This window comes from Miniopterus schreibersii (genome assembly GCF_964146895.1).
Source record: "Miniopterus schreibersii genome assembly, chromosome: 16".
Classification (NCBI taxonomy): Eukaryota; Metazoa; Chordata; class Mammalia; order Chiroptera; family Miniopteridae; genus Miniopterus; species Miniopterus schreibersii.
Window position 1 is genome coordinate 337,864 of NC_138116.1, and position 19,391 is coordinate 357,254.

General features: G+C 56.6%; 1 protein-coding gene and 1 long non-coding RNA gene across 4 annotated transcripts; one reads left to right on the plus strand and one right to left on the minus strand.

The window, feature by feature from the left end:
* The first annotated feature begins 640 nt into the window (after positions 1-640).
* Positions 641-8,757, plus strand: LOC308569133. 3 transcript variants are annotated; one of them, XR_014000561.1, is made up of 3 exons: positions 651-2,422; positions 3,119-3,261; positions 7,780-8,757. It is a non-coding gene; the product is annotated as an uncharacterized lncRNA (long non-coding RNA). The 3 variants fall into 3 exon arrangements; XR_014000562.1 differs by lacking the exon at positions 7,780-8,757 and having other exon boundaries at positions 652-1,766; positions 2,015-2,422; positions 3,119-3,625; XR_014000560.1 differs by lacking the exon at positions 7,780-8,757 and having other exon boundaries at positions 641-2,422; positions 3,119-3,625.
* On the minus strand, positions 4,708-17,348 carry NARF (nuclear prelamin A recognition factor). Its single transcript, XM_081162559.1, has 11 exons — positions 17,201-17,348; positions 16,162-16,242; positions 13,494-13,637; positions 11,572-11,704; positions 9,926-10,060; positions 9,136-9,254; positions 8,765-8,894; positions 7,640-7,703; positions 6,563-6,700; positions 6,254-6,411; positions 4,708-6,096 (listed from the first exon to the last, which is right to left on the minus strand). Exons 1-11 carry the CDS (start codon positions 17,225-17,227, stop codon positions 5,855-5,857), a joined length of 1,371 nt encoding a protein of 456 aa, XP_081018685.1. The 5' UTR covers positions 17,228-17,348; the 3' UTR covers positions 4,708-5,854.
* Between the last annotated feature and the right edge of the window lie 2,043 nt (positions 17,349-19,391).

The following is a 19,391-nucleotide window of genomic DNA, read 5'->3' on the forward strand; positions in this document are numbered from 1 at the left end:
ACCCTGAAGCCTCCGGCTCTTCCAGGGCAGGTGTGGCCAAATCCACGCTGCATCTGCTCCCAGGAGTGCAAAGCTGACCGTCTCTTCTAAAGTGTTCACAGAAGCCACAATGTGGCCGGCCCTGCGGAGACTATGAATTCTCTGTCCACCCTACAGAAAGCCTTGCCGAGTCGCCGCCATATCCAAGTCTGCATCCAAAACATTAGGAAAAGCGCGTCGGAGGTGCGCGGGCGGCGGTTAGTGAAAAGCTCTGACCGACGAGCTTCGCGGACTCGCTGTCGGTTCCTCCAGCCTCCGGGCTCCGGTCCAGCTCCGCGCTCTCCCCTGAGGCGGGTGCCCGCGCCGCGCAAGCTCGAGGCCCCGCCCCCCGCCCCGCCGAACGGGGGCGCACGACGTGGAGAGGGCGTCGGAGCCTGGTCCCGGGCTCCCGGGCGCGGAGACCCGCGGCCGAGGGGGGCGGACCCCAGAGGCCGCCCCGCCCCCGCCGCGCGCGCCCGGAGCCCGCCTCGCGCCTCCCCGGACGCGCCCCCGCTCCCCCTGCCCCACGCTGCCAGGCGCGCAGGCGCGGACGTGCGCGCCCAGCGAGGGGCGGGGCGGCAGCGCGAGGACGCCCTACACCAACGTGCGCGACGGCACGTGACCGCCGCCCACGTGACCGCGCGCTTCCGGGACCGGGCCTCGCGCCTCGCGCCTCAGAGCACTCGGGTGCGTCCTGAAGCGGAGACAGGCACGTGCGCCGGTCGCGCCGCCGTCGGCTCCTTTCTTCACCGGCGGACGGGACGGGCGGTGCCTGCGGGCCCGGACCCCGAGGTGCTGGGGGTGCGGGGTGAAGAAAACGGGCCCTGCCTGACGCGGGCTGAGAGCGGGAAGTCGGGGTGACCTCGCGAGCCGCCGGCAGCGCGCGTCGGAAGCGTCTGTGGGAGGCGCTGTTCGCTTTGCCGCCGTGCTTCACCCCGAAGGCTGTCTGGAGGCGCCCCCTCTTCTTTCCTGGGCAGCTGCCGCTGGGGGCGAGGAACCGGAAGGAAGGAAACGTCGTTTCTCCAGCCAAGGCCGGCTGCCCGGCGCCTCGCGGTGAAGCGCGCTCGGCTGGGAGCGGCGTCCGTCGGGGCAGCGAGCGCGGGCCCTGAACCGGCGCAGGGGGGACCTCGCGAGGGCCGGCCTCGCAGCCCCCAGAGAAAGGATCGCTGAAGCCACCTGCCTCCAGGCGGCCGGCGCCCTCGCTCCCTCTCAGCCAGAACTGGGACTCGCCGTTGGCCACCGAGACGGAAGCTGCAGCCGCCGCCAGGGCACGCTTGGTGCGGGGAAGAGTCCGTGTTGTCGGCCAGGGCCTAGTCTCCGCCCTTCCCCACGGCCATTTCGGCCTGAGGCTTCGTCGAGCGTCACTAGGGTGGCTGGAGACAGAGCCTGGCGACCCCTGCAGGTTCCTTTGGGCAGGATTGAGCACCCTCCGCGCACTGAGACCTTTCGTGCGCTTTCACGCGGACCGAGAATCTTCTCCAGTTCTGGACTCAGTCCAAGAAGTTCATCCACATGCCTCATCAGCGGGCTCTTTGACACCACGTCTCCGGCCTGGTGTTACTGAGCCTCCACACTGGGGCACTGAGGAAAGTGCTGCTCGGGGGGGTTTCCGCCGTCTTCACCTGTAACTGCCGTGTGTGCCTGCACTTCCCAGGCTCAGACAAGATCCTTTACCCTGTGGTGGAGATTCAAGCTCCAGTACAGCCGGGGTGCTTTTCAGGGAGCCTCGCCGCCCGTGGCAGCTGCAGGTCTGTCTGGAAGTTCAGCCAGGGGCTGCCCCCTGAGCCCGGCGGCGGGTGTGGCTGATGCTGCTGCAGCCCAGCCAGCTGGCTCTGCCCAGGCCCTCGCTTCAGGTCCTTCCTCATCCCCTCCCTTCAGCGCCCTTGGCAGTTGTACATCTGGGGTTATAGTTGTTTCCTTTGGTCCTCCTGGGTGTATTTCGTTTGCCCTCCAGACACACCTCTACCTTTACCTTTCTCTTCCCTAAAACCAACAGGAAGCTGGAAGGCAAAAGGGCTGAGCATCTCCATGCAATGGAGATGAGAGGTGGAGGGGAAAGACTCCTCTGCTTGTTCCTGCCTGGTCTGGGTCCACATGCTCCACTAAGGAAACCCTCAGCTCCTTCTTGGTGCCTACACCATCAGCTTCAGATGCACTGGGTCCAGGAGCTGCTCCCAGACCTCAGGATTCTGACCACTCAGTGTTATGGCTAGTGTTGGGGTGCTTACCGCCCCTGCTGGCTTCCTTTAACCCTGCTCACAAAGACAGTTCATTCAGTTCCTTGTGGTCGTGTCCTTGGAGTGTCCTGTGGATCCTCATAGTCTGACCCCAGAAGTTTCAGTTGGTTTCTTTCTCCTGGTGCTCCTGTTGGTTTGAGGGAGGAGACACCCTGCTATCTGCAACAGTAAGTTCCATGGACACTTTTTACATGAAAAGGTGTGACACAGATTCAAAGATTTTCTCCCTCAAAGGGTTTATATCCAGAATGTTCTTGGGGGAACAGTTTCTATCTTTTTGAAAGTGCACAGTTTTTCAAGTTATAAAGCTGAACAGCAAGATTTCTTAGCACTTTTAATTTTAAGGAGTTGTGTATGGAAGAAATGACACCTGCCTGGCCCTGTTGTCCCCTGCCAGGAGCCTGCCCAGCGGGAGAGAGCACTAGGTCTGTCACTGTCAGTCAGCCCACACCACATGCAGCAGATTGACAAAGCAGGGGTGAGCTAGGCCCATAACCCAGAGGTCGATGGATCAAAACCATCCTCTGCTACAAGGTGACCTCTTTTTTGATCCCAACCCAAGGGCAGCAGAACCAGCTCAGACTCAGCCTTCAAACCCTCCCATTTGTGTCCATGTCCCCATCAAAATGTGTAGGGCCCACAGAAGTAGCTGGTTTCATGGTGTAATGGTTAGCACTCTGGACTCTGAATCCAGCAATCTGAGTTCAAATCTCAGTGGGACCTGTGTGTGCCTTTTGTCCTGCCACGCCCCCACTGAACATTAAGATTAGAACTTAAATTTTAAGCAGTTTTGTATGGAAACAATGGCTTCCCCTTCTGTCTCCCCTCCCCTCCTCCCTTGGTCCCCTCCCTCTTTAACTCAGGCCAAGGACCCGGTGATCTGAATGACGTGAGGTTCTGTGGTGTGATGGTCAACACTCTGGACTTTGAATCCGGTGACCTGAGTTCAAGTCTCAGTAGGACACACTCATCTGTGGCTCTTTTGTCCCCTCCAGGGACCCTGCAGGTAAGGACCCCTGTCTGTTGTTGGGGACACCCCAGCACATTAGGGATTTCCTGATCTTTGTTCTTTTAATGTTCATTTTTTCCCTTTTTCCTTTACAAAAGAAACCCAAAGGGGCTTATACTATGTATTGTTGCAAGATTTTTCTGTCAGTAAAAATTTATTCCACGGTTTGACCACCTGTAGAACCCAACGTTTGGATGTACAATTACCTGCTCAGAGCGCCTGCTCTCTCACTGACACCAATACTTCATGTCCCGTGCACATCTCTTGGGCAAAAACCAAGCCAATGTACATGTATATGCTTATCTCTGTGTATTTATAGATACAACTTGCATTTCAATTTAAAAATAAGACTTCAGTCCTGGTACCTGCTCTCCTTGTTCTCAAAACATGTGGCCCATCCTTATTAAAAAGTACAGGGTCCTGCCTGTCACGTGCCCTCTGCTGCCCTGCATGTCGTGGTGAGGGTTCATTTGCTTTAGGCAAATGCTACACCTGCTGTTCCATCCCGGAAGCAAAACCAGTGTCTGTGTGGAAGGAGGTGGAGTGTAACTACCAAGGCTGGGCCCTGAGGGGAGCTGCCTGCCTGGGCTGCAGTGCCCTCACCTGACCTGGACACAGTGTGAAGATCTGAGCTCTCACTATAGACCGTGTCCAGAAGCCTCTATCACTTAGCTTCTGGCCAACAGGTGAGGCTATAAAACATCCTCAGTCACAGGAAGTGCCTGGTTCCATACCCTAGGTCAGGATCAGATTGATGGTGTGGGCCATGGATGGGCTCCAACAATCACTCCAGCCGAGCTGAGGAGGAAGGACTGGCATCCACACTGGCCCCAACTCTCATGTCAGGCAGAAACGGAACTGAGAAATCTGGGTTCTAATGTGGTCTGGAAATTTGGACGTGGATGGATCTGGTCCACTAGGTTCTGGCAGCACCAGCCCTCAGACCACAGCGTTCCTGCTGAGGGGCTGCGGATCTGACGTGCTCTGTCCCCTCCTTGTGCTCACCACACTTCTCACAGCAGACATGCCGTGTGTGTCACTCCCTCCTGACCACAGGGCCACCGTCACTCTTTGCTTCTACTGCCTGAGTGACAGTGAACGAAAGGCCTGGGCCCACTCTCTTGTGGCCATAACCCAAGATGTGCCTTTGGGCGGACCTGAACCCTCATGTGATGCCATCCCTCAGCCTGGCCCTGTGAGGGTGGACTGTGCCACATGTCCCCCAGGAAGCCTGTCTTCCTTGTAGCTGGAAGGCTTTTGAAGAGTGGCCCCCACATCTGACTCCTGCCATTCTGGGACTGATGGGGACAGGGAAGGACAGCGCTCCTGCTCTGGGCCAGCTGTTGGCTCAGGTGAGGCTGTGCTACCATGACCTGCTGCCCCAGAGCCCATGCCAGCCCTGGCTATGAGAGAGCATCCGCTCACCCAACGCCCACACGTAGAAACTCTTTGACTGTTTATTTCATAATCAGTTACTGCATAGGATGAAACCCACGGTACATAGATTGAAAGCAAAAGATATGTAATTTCACGCAATGTCCCAGTTATCAACCCAGATGGGTATACAGATACCATGACACAAATGAAGGAAACCCAACAGGCTGAAGGGTTCAAGAAGAATTCACCCTATGTTAACAAAATCCAAGTGCTCTGAGAAACCAGCTCCCGGCCGGTCACGTCTCACTTCACAGGATGGGCCTGCTGTGCTCGGAGTCCGGGTTCTGCAGGTGGCTGCGAGCCTTCTGTGTAGTCATCTGCGGGCAAACTGCTCTCTTCTCGTTTAAGGCAATGCTGCAAGCAGCACGAGCAGGGCAGGGAGTGCCGTGGTGAGCACAGAGGCTGCCTGAAGCAGAGGGGAGCGGCCAGCCTGCTAGGTGAGGCGTGGACACGGAAGCTATCTCCCCCAACCGTGGGGTGGGTTGGACGGCCTTTACCTGCCTGACCCACCCAGGGAGGGAGTGAGCAGGGTGTCCACCCTCCATTCTCCCCTCTGTAACACCTGTCACCCTTGGCAGGCCTCCCACACAAGGCAAGTTCAGCTGAAACCATGAACGTAAAGGGCCCAGGTGGGGCCTCATCTAGATTCCCAGCGACAGGACCTAGCCTCAGGATGTGGCCACTCCTGCCAGACGCAGATTCGTTTCAAGAAAAGGTGGAAACACAGACTTGTGTGTGAGCCCAGATTCCAAAGGTGGCAACTGACTCATGTTGTGGGAGACACACCTTCAGAGCAGCATACATAGGTCAAGTCAGGGCCACACCAGCCAGCAGGCCTGCCCCCCCCCCCCCCCCCGAGACCCCACAGCCCGTCTGCCACATCATCCCCACACCCCTCCCTCCGAGGCCCGTGGACAGAGCCAGGTCTGAACTCTTTGCAGACACTAAGAGTCTATCTCCATTCTTGCTCTTTGGGATTTTTTCATCTTGGGGGTTTTTAGAATCTTTCCTTTTCGAAACGTAAACCGGGGCAACCCTTCTCTCAAGATACAATGTTCCAGTCACACAAAGATGATAAAGACAGCACCCAACAGAGTGGGGGAGCCGTCAACAGATGAGGAGCAGGGAACTCTGCAGCCCGTCCACTGGACCTTCACCACTTAATGTCCCGGCTGCTGGTGGGCTGCCCCGGGCCCTGGTAGGCCGTGTGCAGGGCTGCCTGGACCCTGGGGGAGTCGGCCCCGCCCAGCCACTCCTGGTACAGCTCCTGCACGTGGGCGCTGGTCTCCGGGGGCCGCACAGGGATGGCGGCGTAAATGCCTTCCATCTGCCGCAGCAGTGCCCTGTCTGCACGCCCGTCCTCCGCCTGGGCTTGGCCCCTGCCGCTTAAACATCCTAAAAAACACAGGCAGGAAAGGGGGTGAGGGAGAGAGAGGGACCACCCGTCACAACCAGGGCAGTGCCCACGCTCCCCCAATGCCGTTGAGGCCGAGCAAAGCTCAGGGCGGGTAAGGAGGGCCCACTGCCCGTGGGTGCTGTAGGGGCATCTTACCCCCGGCACAGGCGAGGACCTCCACGAAGTGATATGGGAACTTGCCCTTCTTTAGCTTCAGAACCACATTCTGGATGTTTCGAAAGCCATACGCAGCCGCGAAGCGCAGCAGGACCTCTCCATCCTTCTCAAGAGTGACCTCCTGGAAGTCTTTGTTCCTGTAAAACACACACAGGGATTCTAGTCTGCGCACACTCAAACACATGCACGCAGGCACACACACGCATGCAGGCACACAGGCTCTGGGGAACCTGCCCTGAGAGGCAGCACTGACCACACAGCAGACAGATGGCAGCGCATCCCACACACCTCAGGGCTCGGTAGGTGACGGCCCCCACGTCCTCGTTGAACAGCTCCTTGGCTGCGTGCCTGAAGATGTGCGCCAGGTACCCGTCCGAGCTGGCGCCGTCATGGCGCCTCACCTCTTCCTCTCTCAGGTCTCCAAACCTCATCAGGCAGAGAAAGGTGATAAGACTGAAATCAGACTTCAGAGTTTGATGACCCAGGGTTGCCACGTGAAAAGTGAAATCTGTGCAGATCCCTAAACTCTGTGCAAGATTCCATCTTACTACATTTCAGTGATCAATATGAAGTGCCATTTGCATCCCCATCTGGGGCTGCAGGTGGGGCTGTGCTCGGGGCTGCTCAGTGACTTCCCTTCTTTGCTGCATGCATCAGGGTGTCCCCCAGAACCTCGAGCCTGGGGACAGGGACTGGGACTCCGAGGCTGACTCGAGAGCATGTCTATCTGAAGCCCCAGTGGGGATGAGGTGCGCAGTCAGCCTGGCTCAAGTACAGGCTGTGGCTGTGGGCACTCGCGTTGCTGAGATCTTATAAACCTCAGTCCAGCCTCCCACAAAAGGGCCACAAACAGTCCCGGGGCCACTACGGGCAGGACCTGCCGAGTAGCCCAGGAGTGCTCTGCACAGTGTCCAGGTCACAGGACTCAGCAGGAGCACCGGTCATTGGTTCGAGTCACCACTGACCACAGAAACCCAACCTGCTGCTTTTGGTGGAATGGACCCGAGGGATCTGCTGTTTCCCCAAGGCAACCACCCCCGGGCAGGTGTAGACTCAGAGGCCGGGAACAGATAGAGTCTGGCCAGGGAGAGTCCTGGTGGGCACGAGACCACGGAGCCCAACTCCCCCAGCCCTGGTGACCAATGACCACCAGGGTCCACGTTTGATTCCAGAGCCGGGAAGATGGCTGAGGGTTGTGGGGGGCCATGTGGCAGCACAGGAAGTGGCACCGTGGATGAGGTGCCACCCCACACCCACATCCCAGCACAGCCTCAAGATAAAGTGGGGAGGCCCTGGGACGGGTGCCCACCGAGATCACACAGGAGGCCCATCCACAAGCTGGCCCTCCCTGCAAAAGCCACTTACAGAGTGTCCACGGCAGCGTCGCTCACGGAGAGGTCACTTTGCTCCATTATCTGAACAACTTCACCTGCAGACAAAGAAGAGGCGTCAGTGGTGGAGTTGCACAGTGTCGAGCTGTTTCCAACATTACCTCTTCCCCACAGGAAACTCTAGGTTAAGGTGACCTTGGATGCTGTCCCTCCCACAGACACAAGGACCCATCTCAAGTGCAAAGGAACACAATGAAATGAAAGATGCTAATAAAATGTAAGAGAAGCATCTGATTCCCTTTCTGCTCTTGAAACGAGGGTTCTCTGCCAACAATCTATGTTTGTTTCCCACGCAGAGAACTCTGTGATGACCTCACGTGGGTGGGATGCCCAAAAACAGACTGGCTGCATTCACAGGATGTGCTGTTACCCGCAATGAGACCAACTGAAAATCAGAACCATGTCTGGACTCCCTTCTGCACACGGGCTCCTGAGAAAATCTTGGAACAGAGAATCTAAACCAGCAGGGACATCCGGTGTGCGTGAGGTGCGAACCACCTACTCTGCACTCAGGAGAGATGTCGGCATGGGGTTCCTATAAAAACCCGTCCCGAGAGCAGAGGGCCCTTCCTTGGGAAGCACAGGATAAGGCTGCGGGGCCCTCCTGTCTCAGGGCCCCCAAGGAGCCTGTGCCGTGGAGGCCTCTCCATGGGTTTCCATGTGCTGGAGCTTCAGGTCAGGGGACCCATGGAGGCATCTCTGCCCCTGAAGGCTGCTCCTGACTTCAGCTGCCCCTCGACTGACTGCAACATTCCCCTGAACAGCCCTGGAGATTCACTCCCACCTCAACCCGGAGCCCTGCGCAGACTCCATGCAGTCAGGGCAGAGCCCCCACGGAGACTGCCAGCACACAAGTGTTTCCCACTTTATGGAAAGAGGAAACTTCACCTGTACCCCCAGCGCAGATTGGGCTGTTGGAAACTCCCGTGGTTAAGTGTGACTGCCCCGCGCTGCCCAAGCCCGCTCCCCCAGTCCTGGGCCAACACCACACACTGGTTGGAGTGCTGCCCTCTTCCCTTTCCTGGGGTCCCTGTCAGTGACCTCAGAGGGTGGCCTGTTGGAGGCCCCACGGCACTCACCTGCCCCACCCACTTCTCACCTGAGGTTAGCACGCAATCAGCACCCCGGGAATTGTGCAAAGCTGTGGGAACATCTTCTCGAAGGGCCTCCAGTTTCTTGTCATAACACGGGGCCACAATGACGTGGAAAATCTTGTCTGGGGACAGGTTCTATGGGGACAGAGCAAACCATGTCCAGGGCGGTGGAGAAGAGCACACCCACTGGCCTCCTTGGTGCTGGCTGCTCTGGGTTGAGCCCCATCTTTTACAGTCCAGTTCCTGCCTCACGACTGAGCAGCAGCACCAGGTCCACCCTGTGTCTCCCTCGCTCACCTCAATTCCCATCACCACCGGCCCCTCGTGCAGTCCAGGCTCCCGACCCAGGCTGACCTCCAGGAAGAGATAGGCTTACCTGCCGTCTGGCGAAGTAATCCTTCACCAGGGAGCCCATGATCTGCTGGGGAGACTTGGCAGTGCAGAGGTGGGGCGTGATGGGGTGACCCAGCACCCGCTCCGCGTATCGGACCCAGCCTGGGGAGAGACCAGGGAGCGTCGGTTCCTCACAGTGGCTTCCTTCTGCTTCCTGCCACACCCCAGGGATCCTGAGCTCCCATCCCCCAGGGGAAAACTGACACCTCTTCTTCAGGCCTTGCTAGGAGTGTGTGACAGAGCCCTCCCCAAAGCTGCTGAGTCCTAGCGGCTGGGGCCACAGGATCCCAGGTGCCTGTGCCCTAGACTGGAGGATGCGGGATGGGCGGCCTTGCAAGTCCCAGGCCAGAGTGGGAGAAAAAACCAGGAACACCAGTACCCCAAAAAGAGGAGAACAAGAGGAACGGCTGTGAGGCAGTGTGGGGCTGCATGACTCTAGAGCCACCACGCCAGCTGTAGAGTTATTCTTGCGGCCAGGACAGCGGCCACAAAGCCCAAGTGGATGGCTCCCACCACAGCCCCAGGGGGCACTGTTGCTGCTGTGGTCTCCAGGGTGGACACACAATTAAAGTGGTCAGCCAACCACACAGCCAGCAGCTCAACCTGCAGCAGCCACAGCTAGCTTCCTTCTCCTGGGGCCTTGCCAGGTGAGGAGAGCATCACATGACACCAGCTGACCCCACAGACAACCCCAAGAGACCTGGGATCCATGTGGGAGGCACTTTTCCAGGACACCCCAGCCCCCTTTTGAAGCTGTGGCCCTGCATGCTCACCAGGACAGGCGGAGGTCAGCATGGGTAACGTGGGCTCTTCCTCACGGTGCTGGTGGTACCGGCGCACAAATTCTTTCTGACTCTCCAGGATGCTGAAATCCGCAGCTATTGTCATGTCGAAGACATAGTGCACCCCTGCAGGGAAGAGGGGCACTCAGCTCACAGCACCTCAGTGGGTCTCCTCCCCAAGTCTGGACACTAAAAGACGAACTTAACAGAATCTGCAGGCTCTCCTCCTGGGCATTTCAGTAATAAAATACCGACGTTCCCTCTTCTGCTTCTTGCTTTTCTCTCTACATCTGTATTTATACAGGCACCCTGCCAAGCTCCATATATAAATTAATGGAATGTTATAAGGTACCAGCAGCATTCTGTCCAAATTCACTGTCTAAATGGCACTTCAGTCAGTAACGACCATGACATCGTTAAACTAAGTAACATGAGTAAACTGGCTGAGCACCTTTACGAAGATCTTAAATTTTTTAATTAGCTATCTTTTTAATGTATTTTCTTACTATTGGTAAATAAGCTTGAGACAAAAGAACATATTTCCAATAATTATAATAAAATAAGCAAATAGCTTTAATATCTACAGCCAGTCTAAATCTTAAAAGCAGCCAGTTGTCCTTAAAAACAAATATAATATTCTAAGTGCCATCTAAAACCATTACCTTAAGAAATCAGTTCCACTGTGAATAGTTTCATTATTAATATTAATATATAATGCCCAACTATTTATTTTTGAATGTCAAAAGAGGGCCTTTCACTATGAGACCATACAGCATCTAATAACTAGATCTTTGGTAAAACTAACCTAACCTTAGGCTTTTTAAGATAGAAGCAGGAAGGGACGGCTTAGCAAGCCCAGGCTAGCAGCTGGCACTGTGCACCCAGAACTCACTCCCTGGCAGGCGCACCAAGGAGCAGCGAGGCATCCCTGTTTATTCTAAGTCTCGTCTTATTTTATTTGTGATCCCCAATATACTTATGTCTTTGAAAGGCTACTACAGAGTAACAAAAGCTGTTATTTGGCAAGTGGCTCAATCTCTCCCCTCCTGAGCCTGTGTTGATGGACTGGCACAAGGATGCTCCAGGGCCCTGAGGTCTCAGCGGGGGCGGGGACAGTACTTGTCTGACAGTGGCAGACAGAAGAAGCACCCCTATGGCGTGGAGGGGGTGTTCCCCGGTGCTCATTCACATCTGAGTCCCCACAGTGCTGAGTTGGCCGCCTTTCATGCTTCACACAGAACAACACCCGCGCCCCCCTGCCCTGCTCTTCAGTTTCCTGGGAAACCAGATGCCCTCCCTGCGGCCTCCCTCTCCATCACAGATGCCTTCAGAGGTCCCGTGAGCCAAGCAACATGACACTGCTCCACAAGTGTGGGAGCCTCCCGCGTATCCCGTCCAAAGATGGTCACTCGCCACTCGGGGAGGGGCCGCCTCCAGCAGTAACACAACACCCGGCTACATGGTGAGGGGTAAGTGACACCCATCCTCCATGGTCAGAGGCAGGGTCCTCTTACCTCCACGAGACTCACAGACCAGACGTTCTTACCTATCCTGTGCCCTTGAAAACTGAACTCTAGGTATAAAGAGGGAGTCACAGGCTCAGGTTCTACATTCATGGTAACACCAAAGGCGCTCACCCAGGCTCTTGAGGAAGCCGCAGAGCCTTCTGGATGCATCTGTGACACTGAGGCTGAATTTAGCAGCAAAATAAGGCAGAGACTGTGGACACACGGACACTGCCAGCACCTTGTGCTTTGAGGTATCACATTTCTAGGAGAAACAGAGAAGAACATGACATAGGTAGTGACTGCAATTTAATGCAAGACCCAGGACAGGCAGGAGGTGACAGTCTGTGCAAAGACATGCTGGCAAGAGAAACTATGGAAAAAGAGAAGAAATTACAATGAACACATGGGACATCCCAAGAGATCCTGTCAATTTTAAGAACAATCTTATATGGATAAATGCAAATATCTGGAGAAAAATAATTTTAAAGAAAAAAATGTAAATTATAATGTCCCATAAATAAATGAAATGACTCAGTAACAGTAAAAATATACATTTTTTTTACAATACACACACATTGAAGGGGCACCTGGAGACCTGTCCCCAAGAGGCCTCAAGCCAAGGTCATTGAGTGGCAGCTTTGAGGAGCCAGACCCAGCGCTTCCTGTCCCTCTGCCCAGTGCCCTGCCCGGGGTTTTTCCAAGGCACTTACTTCATTCTCACCTCCTCTGCGGAGGAGCCAGGCTGTGACCGGGAGGGGATCAGCCTGCACCCAGAGCCCGGCTAGGCAGGGAAATGGAAACTGCTTTCCTTGGTGGCAGCCTGAGTGGCTGGTGCTGCCAACCCCAGACCCTCCTGACTTCTAAGCTTTCAGTTTCATGAAGCAGCCACCTCCATGTTATTCGCACCAGTGTGAGCTGAGTGCCTATCACCTGCAGCTGGAATGCTGACTGATATGGGTAACCACTAGAAGTTTCCACAAACATCTATTTAATAGTAAAACAAGAGGTTAGTACCATTCGTCACTGTCATTTGAGGTTGACTTAAGGGTCTTAGACAACATAGTCAGAAAAAGAGGTATGAGAGGTATATGGGTTAAAAGAGGTAAAACTCATTAATTGTAGTCAATAAACCTAGAAACTCTAAAATACCCTAGGAACTACTAGAACATTAAGTTTACAAAATTGCCACATAGAAAACCCGATGCCCCAGCAATCGACACTATAGAACATTAGAGTAAAATGTAACCTAGTTAACAAAGCAACAAAACCCCAATCACGTCAAGATGGAACCATCGAGATGGAGAACGGAGGCGTAACTCAACACCGGCATCTACGGGACAACTGCAGCCCCCAGTGAAGGTCACGCAGAATAACCGAGACAGCAGCATGCTCACGGGTGAACAGGCTCTATCTACGGTGAAATAGTTTCCCCAAAATTAGCCTATAAATTTAATGCAACTCCAGTCTAAGCACGCCTGGACTGCACTGGGGCTCCCGGGGCACCTGCGCTGTCATGTGGGCCTAGGCTCTGGCTGACTGCGCAGAGTGGGGCAGTGGGAGCGAGGGCAAACCAGGACGTGCTTTTCAATGCATTTGCCTTCCTCTTCTCTTTCTTTCCCTTTCACCTGTCTTCCTGGCAGGAAGGCCATTACTGGTCTGCAGGGACTTGCCCCAGGCTAATGAGCCCATTAGGACACAACCCCCACCTCTGAGAATGCCACAGAGGCAGAAGAGGATCAGCTCTGCCTCCGAAGACCCCTGACCTCAGGCCTGGTACCGCTGCAGGACCTCACTCAGTGGAAGCCTCCCAAAAACCCAGGGAGCCTGGCAGGTGTTCCCGGCCACAGCCATTGCTGTCAGTGAGGGAGCCTGACTCTGGGCTGTTTGATTTTGCTCTGATGGGAGGGACTCTGGAGAGGGTGGACTACAGCATGGGACACAGGGCCAGGGCCAAACTGCAGGCACCATTCCCAGCAGGGGCTTCCATGCTCCCCCTCGACCTCCACCCATCTCCTCCAGGCCAGGACAACAGAGCACCCGGGACACCTTACCTTATTAAGGTTCAGAACACGGAAGAAGTCCTTGGCATTCTGCTGGGAAACTTGGACTCCTTCCTCTGCGGTCACACAACTGTCACACGCCAGGCAGTCACTCAGAAATATCTTGGCATCGGCCAACTTATGGAATTCCCCCTTCTACGAAAGAAAAATGACCTTTGGCCTGATTCTTCTGTAAAACCTCTTTAGCACGTGGTCTTCAGTACAGAGCACGGACGCTGAACCCCAGACCTCATGGCCGGGCCACGGGGACACCAGTGAGTCTCAGACGACAGCCCAGCGTGGAGCACTGTCACATGTGTGTCCTAGGAGCTGCCTGGCCCTTCTTCCTCCCTCATCCCCTCCTCTGCTGCCTCTGGAGCTCCTGTTCTGGGCCTTCTGTGTTCTCCTCAGTGAGCTCACCCAGTCCCACAGCACCCATGGGAGCTCAGAACTGGCACAGCACACTGCCAGCTCACCATCAACCCTTCTTTCCAGTCAGCCTCACATCCCAGAGCAGTGCCAGCCTGCCCCCAACACCTCTCCAACCTCCACCTCTAGCAGAACTCTCTCCCTCCTAAATCCAGACAGGCACCCTGCAAAAGCTCCATGTCCATGAGCTCAAACTGCACTCGGCTCCCTGTGCTGCACCCTCTTTCCACTCGGACTGGCCTACCCAGGCCCCACCGCCCTCTGTCTCCCATGTGGCTTTTTTTTAAAAAATATATCTTTATTAATTTCAGAGAGAGGAAAGGAGGGGGAGAGAGAGAGATAGAAACATCAATGATGAGAGAGTCATTGATTGGATGCCTAGCCCGCAACCCGGGCATGTGCCCTGACTGGGAATCGAACCCTGATCGCCTGGATCCTAGGTTGATGCTCAACCTCTGAGCCACGCCCGGCAGGGCTGCCATGTGGCTTCTTTCAATGCTCCTTCTGCTCCAGCTAGCTGAAGCTCCCTGTCACCTGCCCTTAAACGCACATCTGATCTGTCCTCTTGAAAGACAGACTCCTACCACCCTCCCCCAGACCACTTCTGTCTACTTCTCTGTGCCTGATGGGCTCACATCCCATCCCCAGGCCCCACCCCTCAATTCTCACTACCCCAGGGCCTACTCCAGTAGCCCCTTCCCTGGCGGGCCCAACCTGACAGGGTGTCCACCCACTAAGCTGGCGGGACGCCCACTTAGACTGTGCACACGTTATCTTGCCGTCACCAAAGCCTGGGGGAGGGGAGCAGTAATCCAACTCCCCATGTCACTGATAAGGAAACTGGGGCTCCCAGGGTTAGATGTCTGTCCAATGTGATGTGCCAGAGGTCAGGTGTGGGAGGCCCCAGGCCCACTGCTCGGGGTTGCAGGGCCCCAGGCAGTCCCTGCTCTCTTCTGCCCTGGCACCCTGGGTGCTCATCTCATCCCCTCCTTTCACTAAGCCCCACAGTCACCAGAGTGCAGAGCAGTGCTGGTGCACGTGGGACCAGATTGACACCTGTCAGACTAAATGTCCTATCAGGACCAATGAACTACACCTCTACTTATTTCTCCGGTGTTGCCACCTCCCATTTGTAAAACTGATGCCAGTACTTTCTAAGGGAAGAATGACCAACCCGGCTGGTGTGGCTCAGCAGTTGAGCGTTGACCTAGGATCCAGGAGATTGCAGTTTGATTTCCGGTCAGGGCACATGCCCGGGATTGTGGCCTTGATCCCCAGTTGGGGAGTGCAGGAGGCAGCCGACCAACAACTCTCTCATCACTGATGTTTCTCCTCCCCCTCTCCCTTCGTCTCTCTGAAATCAATAAAAATATATTTTAAAAAAAGAGTGACTTTAACCTCCCCCCTGCATCCTCTCTGTACAGCGGGGACGGCAGTGGGGTGTATCTGAAATGCTGGTTCTGAGCACAAAGTGAGGTCCCACCTACAGAGCACTTCCTCTGGTGTCCAGCTCAGCATGTGTGCCCAATAAGCACCACTACCAGCTGAGGAGGGTGAAAGGACCCCATAACTGAGTTAAGAGACAAAACCATTAGAAAAACGCACTTGCATAAAGCACCCACCTAACCCCCATTTTACAGAATGGAACTTTTTGGTGACTCCTCACCCACGGATACTTTTTCCATTGCTTTTCAGAGAAAGGGCAAGGGGACAGAGAGAGAAATGTCCATGTGAGGGCGATACATCAACTGCTTGCCTCCCGCACGCGCCAGGGGGTGGGGAGCGAACCCACAACCCAGGTATGTACCCTTCACCGGGAATCGAACCCTGGACCCTTTGATGTGCAGGGCAACACTCGAACCACTGAGCAACACCGGCCAGGGCCAGAATGGAACTTTTGATTTAAAAAAATAATTGGGGTACTCTCCCTCCTGGGAGCACACCCATGCCAGTCCCCCTCTCCTATCCCCTAACTGCTAGGAGACCCCATGAGACTTGCAACCAGGGGAGCAATGGGCAAGGCAGCTTGGTCCCAGGGCGCTGTCCCTCCCTCTTACCTGGAAGGCAGTGTGCCTCCTACTGACTGGCCTGCACATCTGGCCCCTGGCAGGGGCACCACTTTAGCCCATTCATTTCTCACTTCTGTTTTTCTTAGAGCAACAACGTGGGTGGTGACACACGCCCCAAAGAGGAGAAAACCAGCGGCTGCTCTTTCTTCCAGGCTCATGTGAAATGGAAAAAATCTACTTGCCTCGCCATTCTCCTGGGCCGGACTCGGTACATCGGCTGATGCATTCTCTTGGTCATCGGTTTTTGATTTTTTACTACATTCCTTAAAAAAGCAAAGAAACATATGAAAAAACTTGGACTCTCTCAATTTAAAAAAGCATAGGTGCTCTCGGGTCAGTTGACCCCACGAGTAGAAGTCGTTTCTAGGTAAGTGGCGGCAGTATAGGTGTGGACACACACCCGCCAGCACACCTGCGTCCTTCCTATGAGCTGAAACCGGGAAGCAGGGTGCCGACCACCTCGGGACACAATGAACCAGGAGTCCATGAAACGCTCTGAAAAGCCACTTCCCCACAATGTTAGGTTAAAAAAAAAAGCAACTGATGAAATAAAATTTATGACGTGACTTAATTTTTAGAAAAACAAAAAGCCCCTCTGCCGGCCCCCTGGTTTTTGCCACAGCCCGGAAGCAGGCGTGGAAGGCCACCGAGTGACCACGGCACTGGGGGCGGGAGCCCCGCCTGCCCCGCTCGCACGGGCCCCGGACGCTGCTGCGGTTCAAGGCAGCGGGAGAACACGGCCAGCGGCGCGCGGAGGCGCGTCTGCGGGGCCCCGCGGTGACAGGCCGGGCCGCGGTTCGGGGGTTTGGCTTCAGAAACGTTCTGAAAGGCTGGCCGGGCGCACCGAGAGCCAGCACCGGGCCCGCGCCGCAGCGTGGGGCCAAGTCCGGAGGCGCCCGACCGCGGCCGCACCACCCGGGCGGCGGGGGCGGCGCTGACGCCGCCTCGAGCCCGTCCGAGGGAACCCGGGCGACACCGGCCGGCGCGCCGCGCCTGCGACCCCGGCTCTCCGAGGCGGCGAGCTGGCGCCGGCCCCGCGCTGCCGACCCAGGGCCCCGGCGCCCGCCCACGCTCGCCGCCGGCCGGCGCTGCGGCCCCGGCTCCCGGGCCCGTCCGCCAGCGGCCCCGACCCTTGACCCCAGCCGCGCAGCCCCGATCCCGACCCCCCGACCTCCCGGCCCCCGACCGCGACCCCCGGCCGCAGCGACGCGCGGGGCCCACCTTCCGCGTGCAGTGCTCACACTTCATCTGGAGCCGGGCAGGCGGGGCGCGCGCGACCTGGAGGGACACCGGGAGCCTGGGTCACCGCCGCCGGCCGCCCGCCGCCCTTTGTTGTCGTCGCCCCCGGCGGGCCCCACCCCGCGGCTCCGCTCGGCCAATGGGGACGCCAGGCAGGGGCGGGGCGGTCCCCGCAGCCAATCGGAACGCGCGGGGGCGGAGCGCGGCCCGGCTGTCCTGACGCCGCGGCGGCGCGGGGCGAGCGGCTGAGCGTCCGCAGGGAGCGCGCGGGCGTCGAGCCCGGGCGCGCGGGGCCCGCTGCTCGGCGCCAGGCGCGCGCCACCATTCCGGCGCGGCCCGGGCGGAGACGGTGCGGCCCGGCGGGGGCGGGAGCGCGGCCCGGGCCCGCCGCCATGGCCGCCCCGAGGCGCGTCACGTAGCACTGGCGAGGCGGCAGTGCGCACGCGCGGCGGGCCGGCGCACGTGGCCCGCGGGAGCGCGAAGAGGTACGAGGCCGCTGGGCGCGGCGGGCCCGCGCCCCTTACACTCTGCGGAGAATATTGTTTCTCCAGGAAGCGGCGCCTCGTGCGGAGCTCAGCGGAGGGTTCGGCGGCTAGGAGCCGGCGGAGAGGAAGCGCGAGCTCGTGGGCGGCCGTCCTATCGGGCAGCGGCCCGGGAATCCCGGGACCGCGCAGTCCCAGGGGTCAGCGAGCTACTTAAGGCCGTTCCGGGCGCCGGAAACCGCGCTGGGCTCTTCAGGTTTCCCCCATGACGTTTATTTATAGTTGGGTTGGGGTTTTTGGTCATACAGCTTTTTACAAATGCATCGGTTGAACTCGGGTCTTAACTGGCCGCCAGATTAACGTTCTGCGTCACTCAAGTCCGTGTCTGCACCTCTCAGAGACATCTTCAGTTTTCCCATGAAGGGAAGGATAATTTCAGGTAGTCATTTGTACATATTTTTGTTAACGTTTTAAAAACAAACACAGCCCTAGCCGGTTTGCTCAGTGGTTAGAGCGCCCGCCGCCGACGGAAGTTGCCCGGGCTTCCCTTCGGGCCAAGGGCACGTAGGTGGGTTATGGGCATGATGCATGATGCCCGGGGGGGGGGGGGGGGGGGGGGGGGGCGCATGTGCAGGAGCCAGCCAGGCTGTCTCACATCCACGTTCCTCTCCTCCGCTTCCACTCTCTCTGAAAAGCAATGGAAAAAATACCCTCCAGTGAGGATTTAAAAAACATAAGCACAATACCGTTATCATGTGTGAAAAAAAGTAAATTACAAGTAATTAATTTCATCAAAAACATAGTGTCCAGGTTTCCCCAATCATCTCATTCTTCTTTAAATTGGGATCTAAATAAGGTCCAATGTGTTCTAATAGTCTACATTGCAATTGTTTTGTGTTTCTTAAGTTGATACCCTGAAAAATTCCACTTTGCGTGCAGCTATTTGCGTAATTCCACCTTTGGGACTAGATTATAAACAATTTAAAGATGAAGCCTGCACTGGCATTCTACAAGTATTAAATACGTGAACAAATGATACCTGATTTGGTTAAAATCTTGAATATTGGTAATAGTAAAAGACTGGAAATAAGTACAATATCCGTAAGTAGGGGACTGAGTGCATAAAATCTGTATATCCTGCCAGTTTTCAATGCATTATATCTCAGCTCTCAGTTTAAACTTCAGTGAGCCACAGGTGTCCTCTCCGAGGCTGGGCCTCTGCCTGGGGTACAGGGGCTCCTCACTGGGTCCTCTTTCACAGCCTGGGTTTCTGTTTGTTTTGCCTCGTTTCTTGCAATTCTTAGTCTTTATAGTCCAATTTACTTCATATTGGCCTCCTTGCTTCAATCCCCAGTTAGTTAACAATTCATTATAGTAAACTCTCTCTGCTCAAAGTACTGTCACGTACATCACCCACAGGGGAGCGCGCATCTGTGGAAAAGGGGGAGGCTGCCTGCAAGTTGCTCCAACGGGCGGGCGGGCGGACCGGCCCCGCGGCGGCGCTGCGCGGCCACCTGCTCCCGGGCCGCATCTGCCGGCCCCGCCAGCTCCGCGAGGACGCCGGGGCTGCCCCGGGACCGTTCCTCACTGTCCTCCCCGGGGCGGTCGCGGGGAGGCGCGGGTCAGCCGTCACGGCCGTTCCCTCCACTCGCCGCGCCAGCGACCGGCCGCTTGGGAGGCGCCGCGCGCCC

Excerpts from the sequence above, each read along its gene's own strand:
- NARF (XM_081162559.1), bottom strand. The coding sequence starts at position 17,227 with ATGAAGTGTGAGCACTGCACGCGGAAG. Across the intron at positions 16,243-17,200 it reads GTGAGCACTGCACGCGGAAG|GAATGTAGTAAAAAATCAAA; the intron begins GTGGGCCCCGCG and ends TGCTTTTTTAAG. Across the intron at positions 7,704-8,764 it reads TGATTGCGTGCTAACCTCAG|GTGAAGTTGTTCAGATAATG; the intron begins GTGAGAAGTGGG and ends CTTTGTCTGCAG.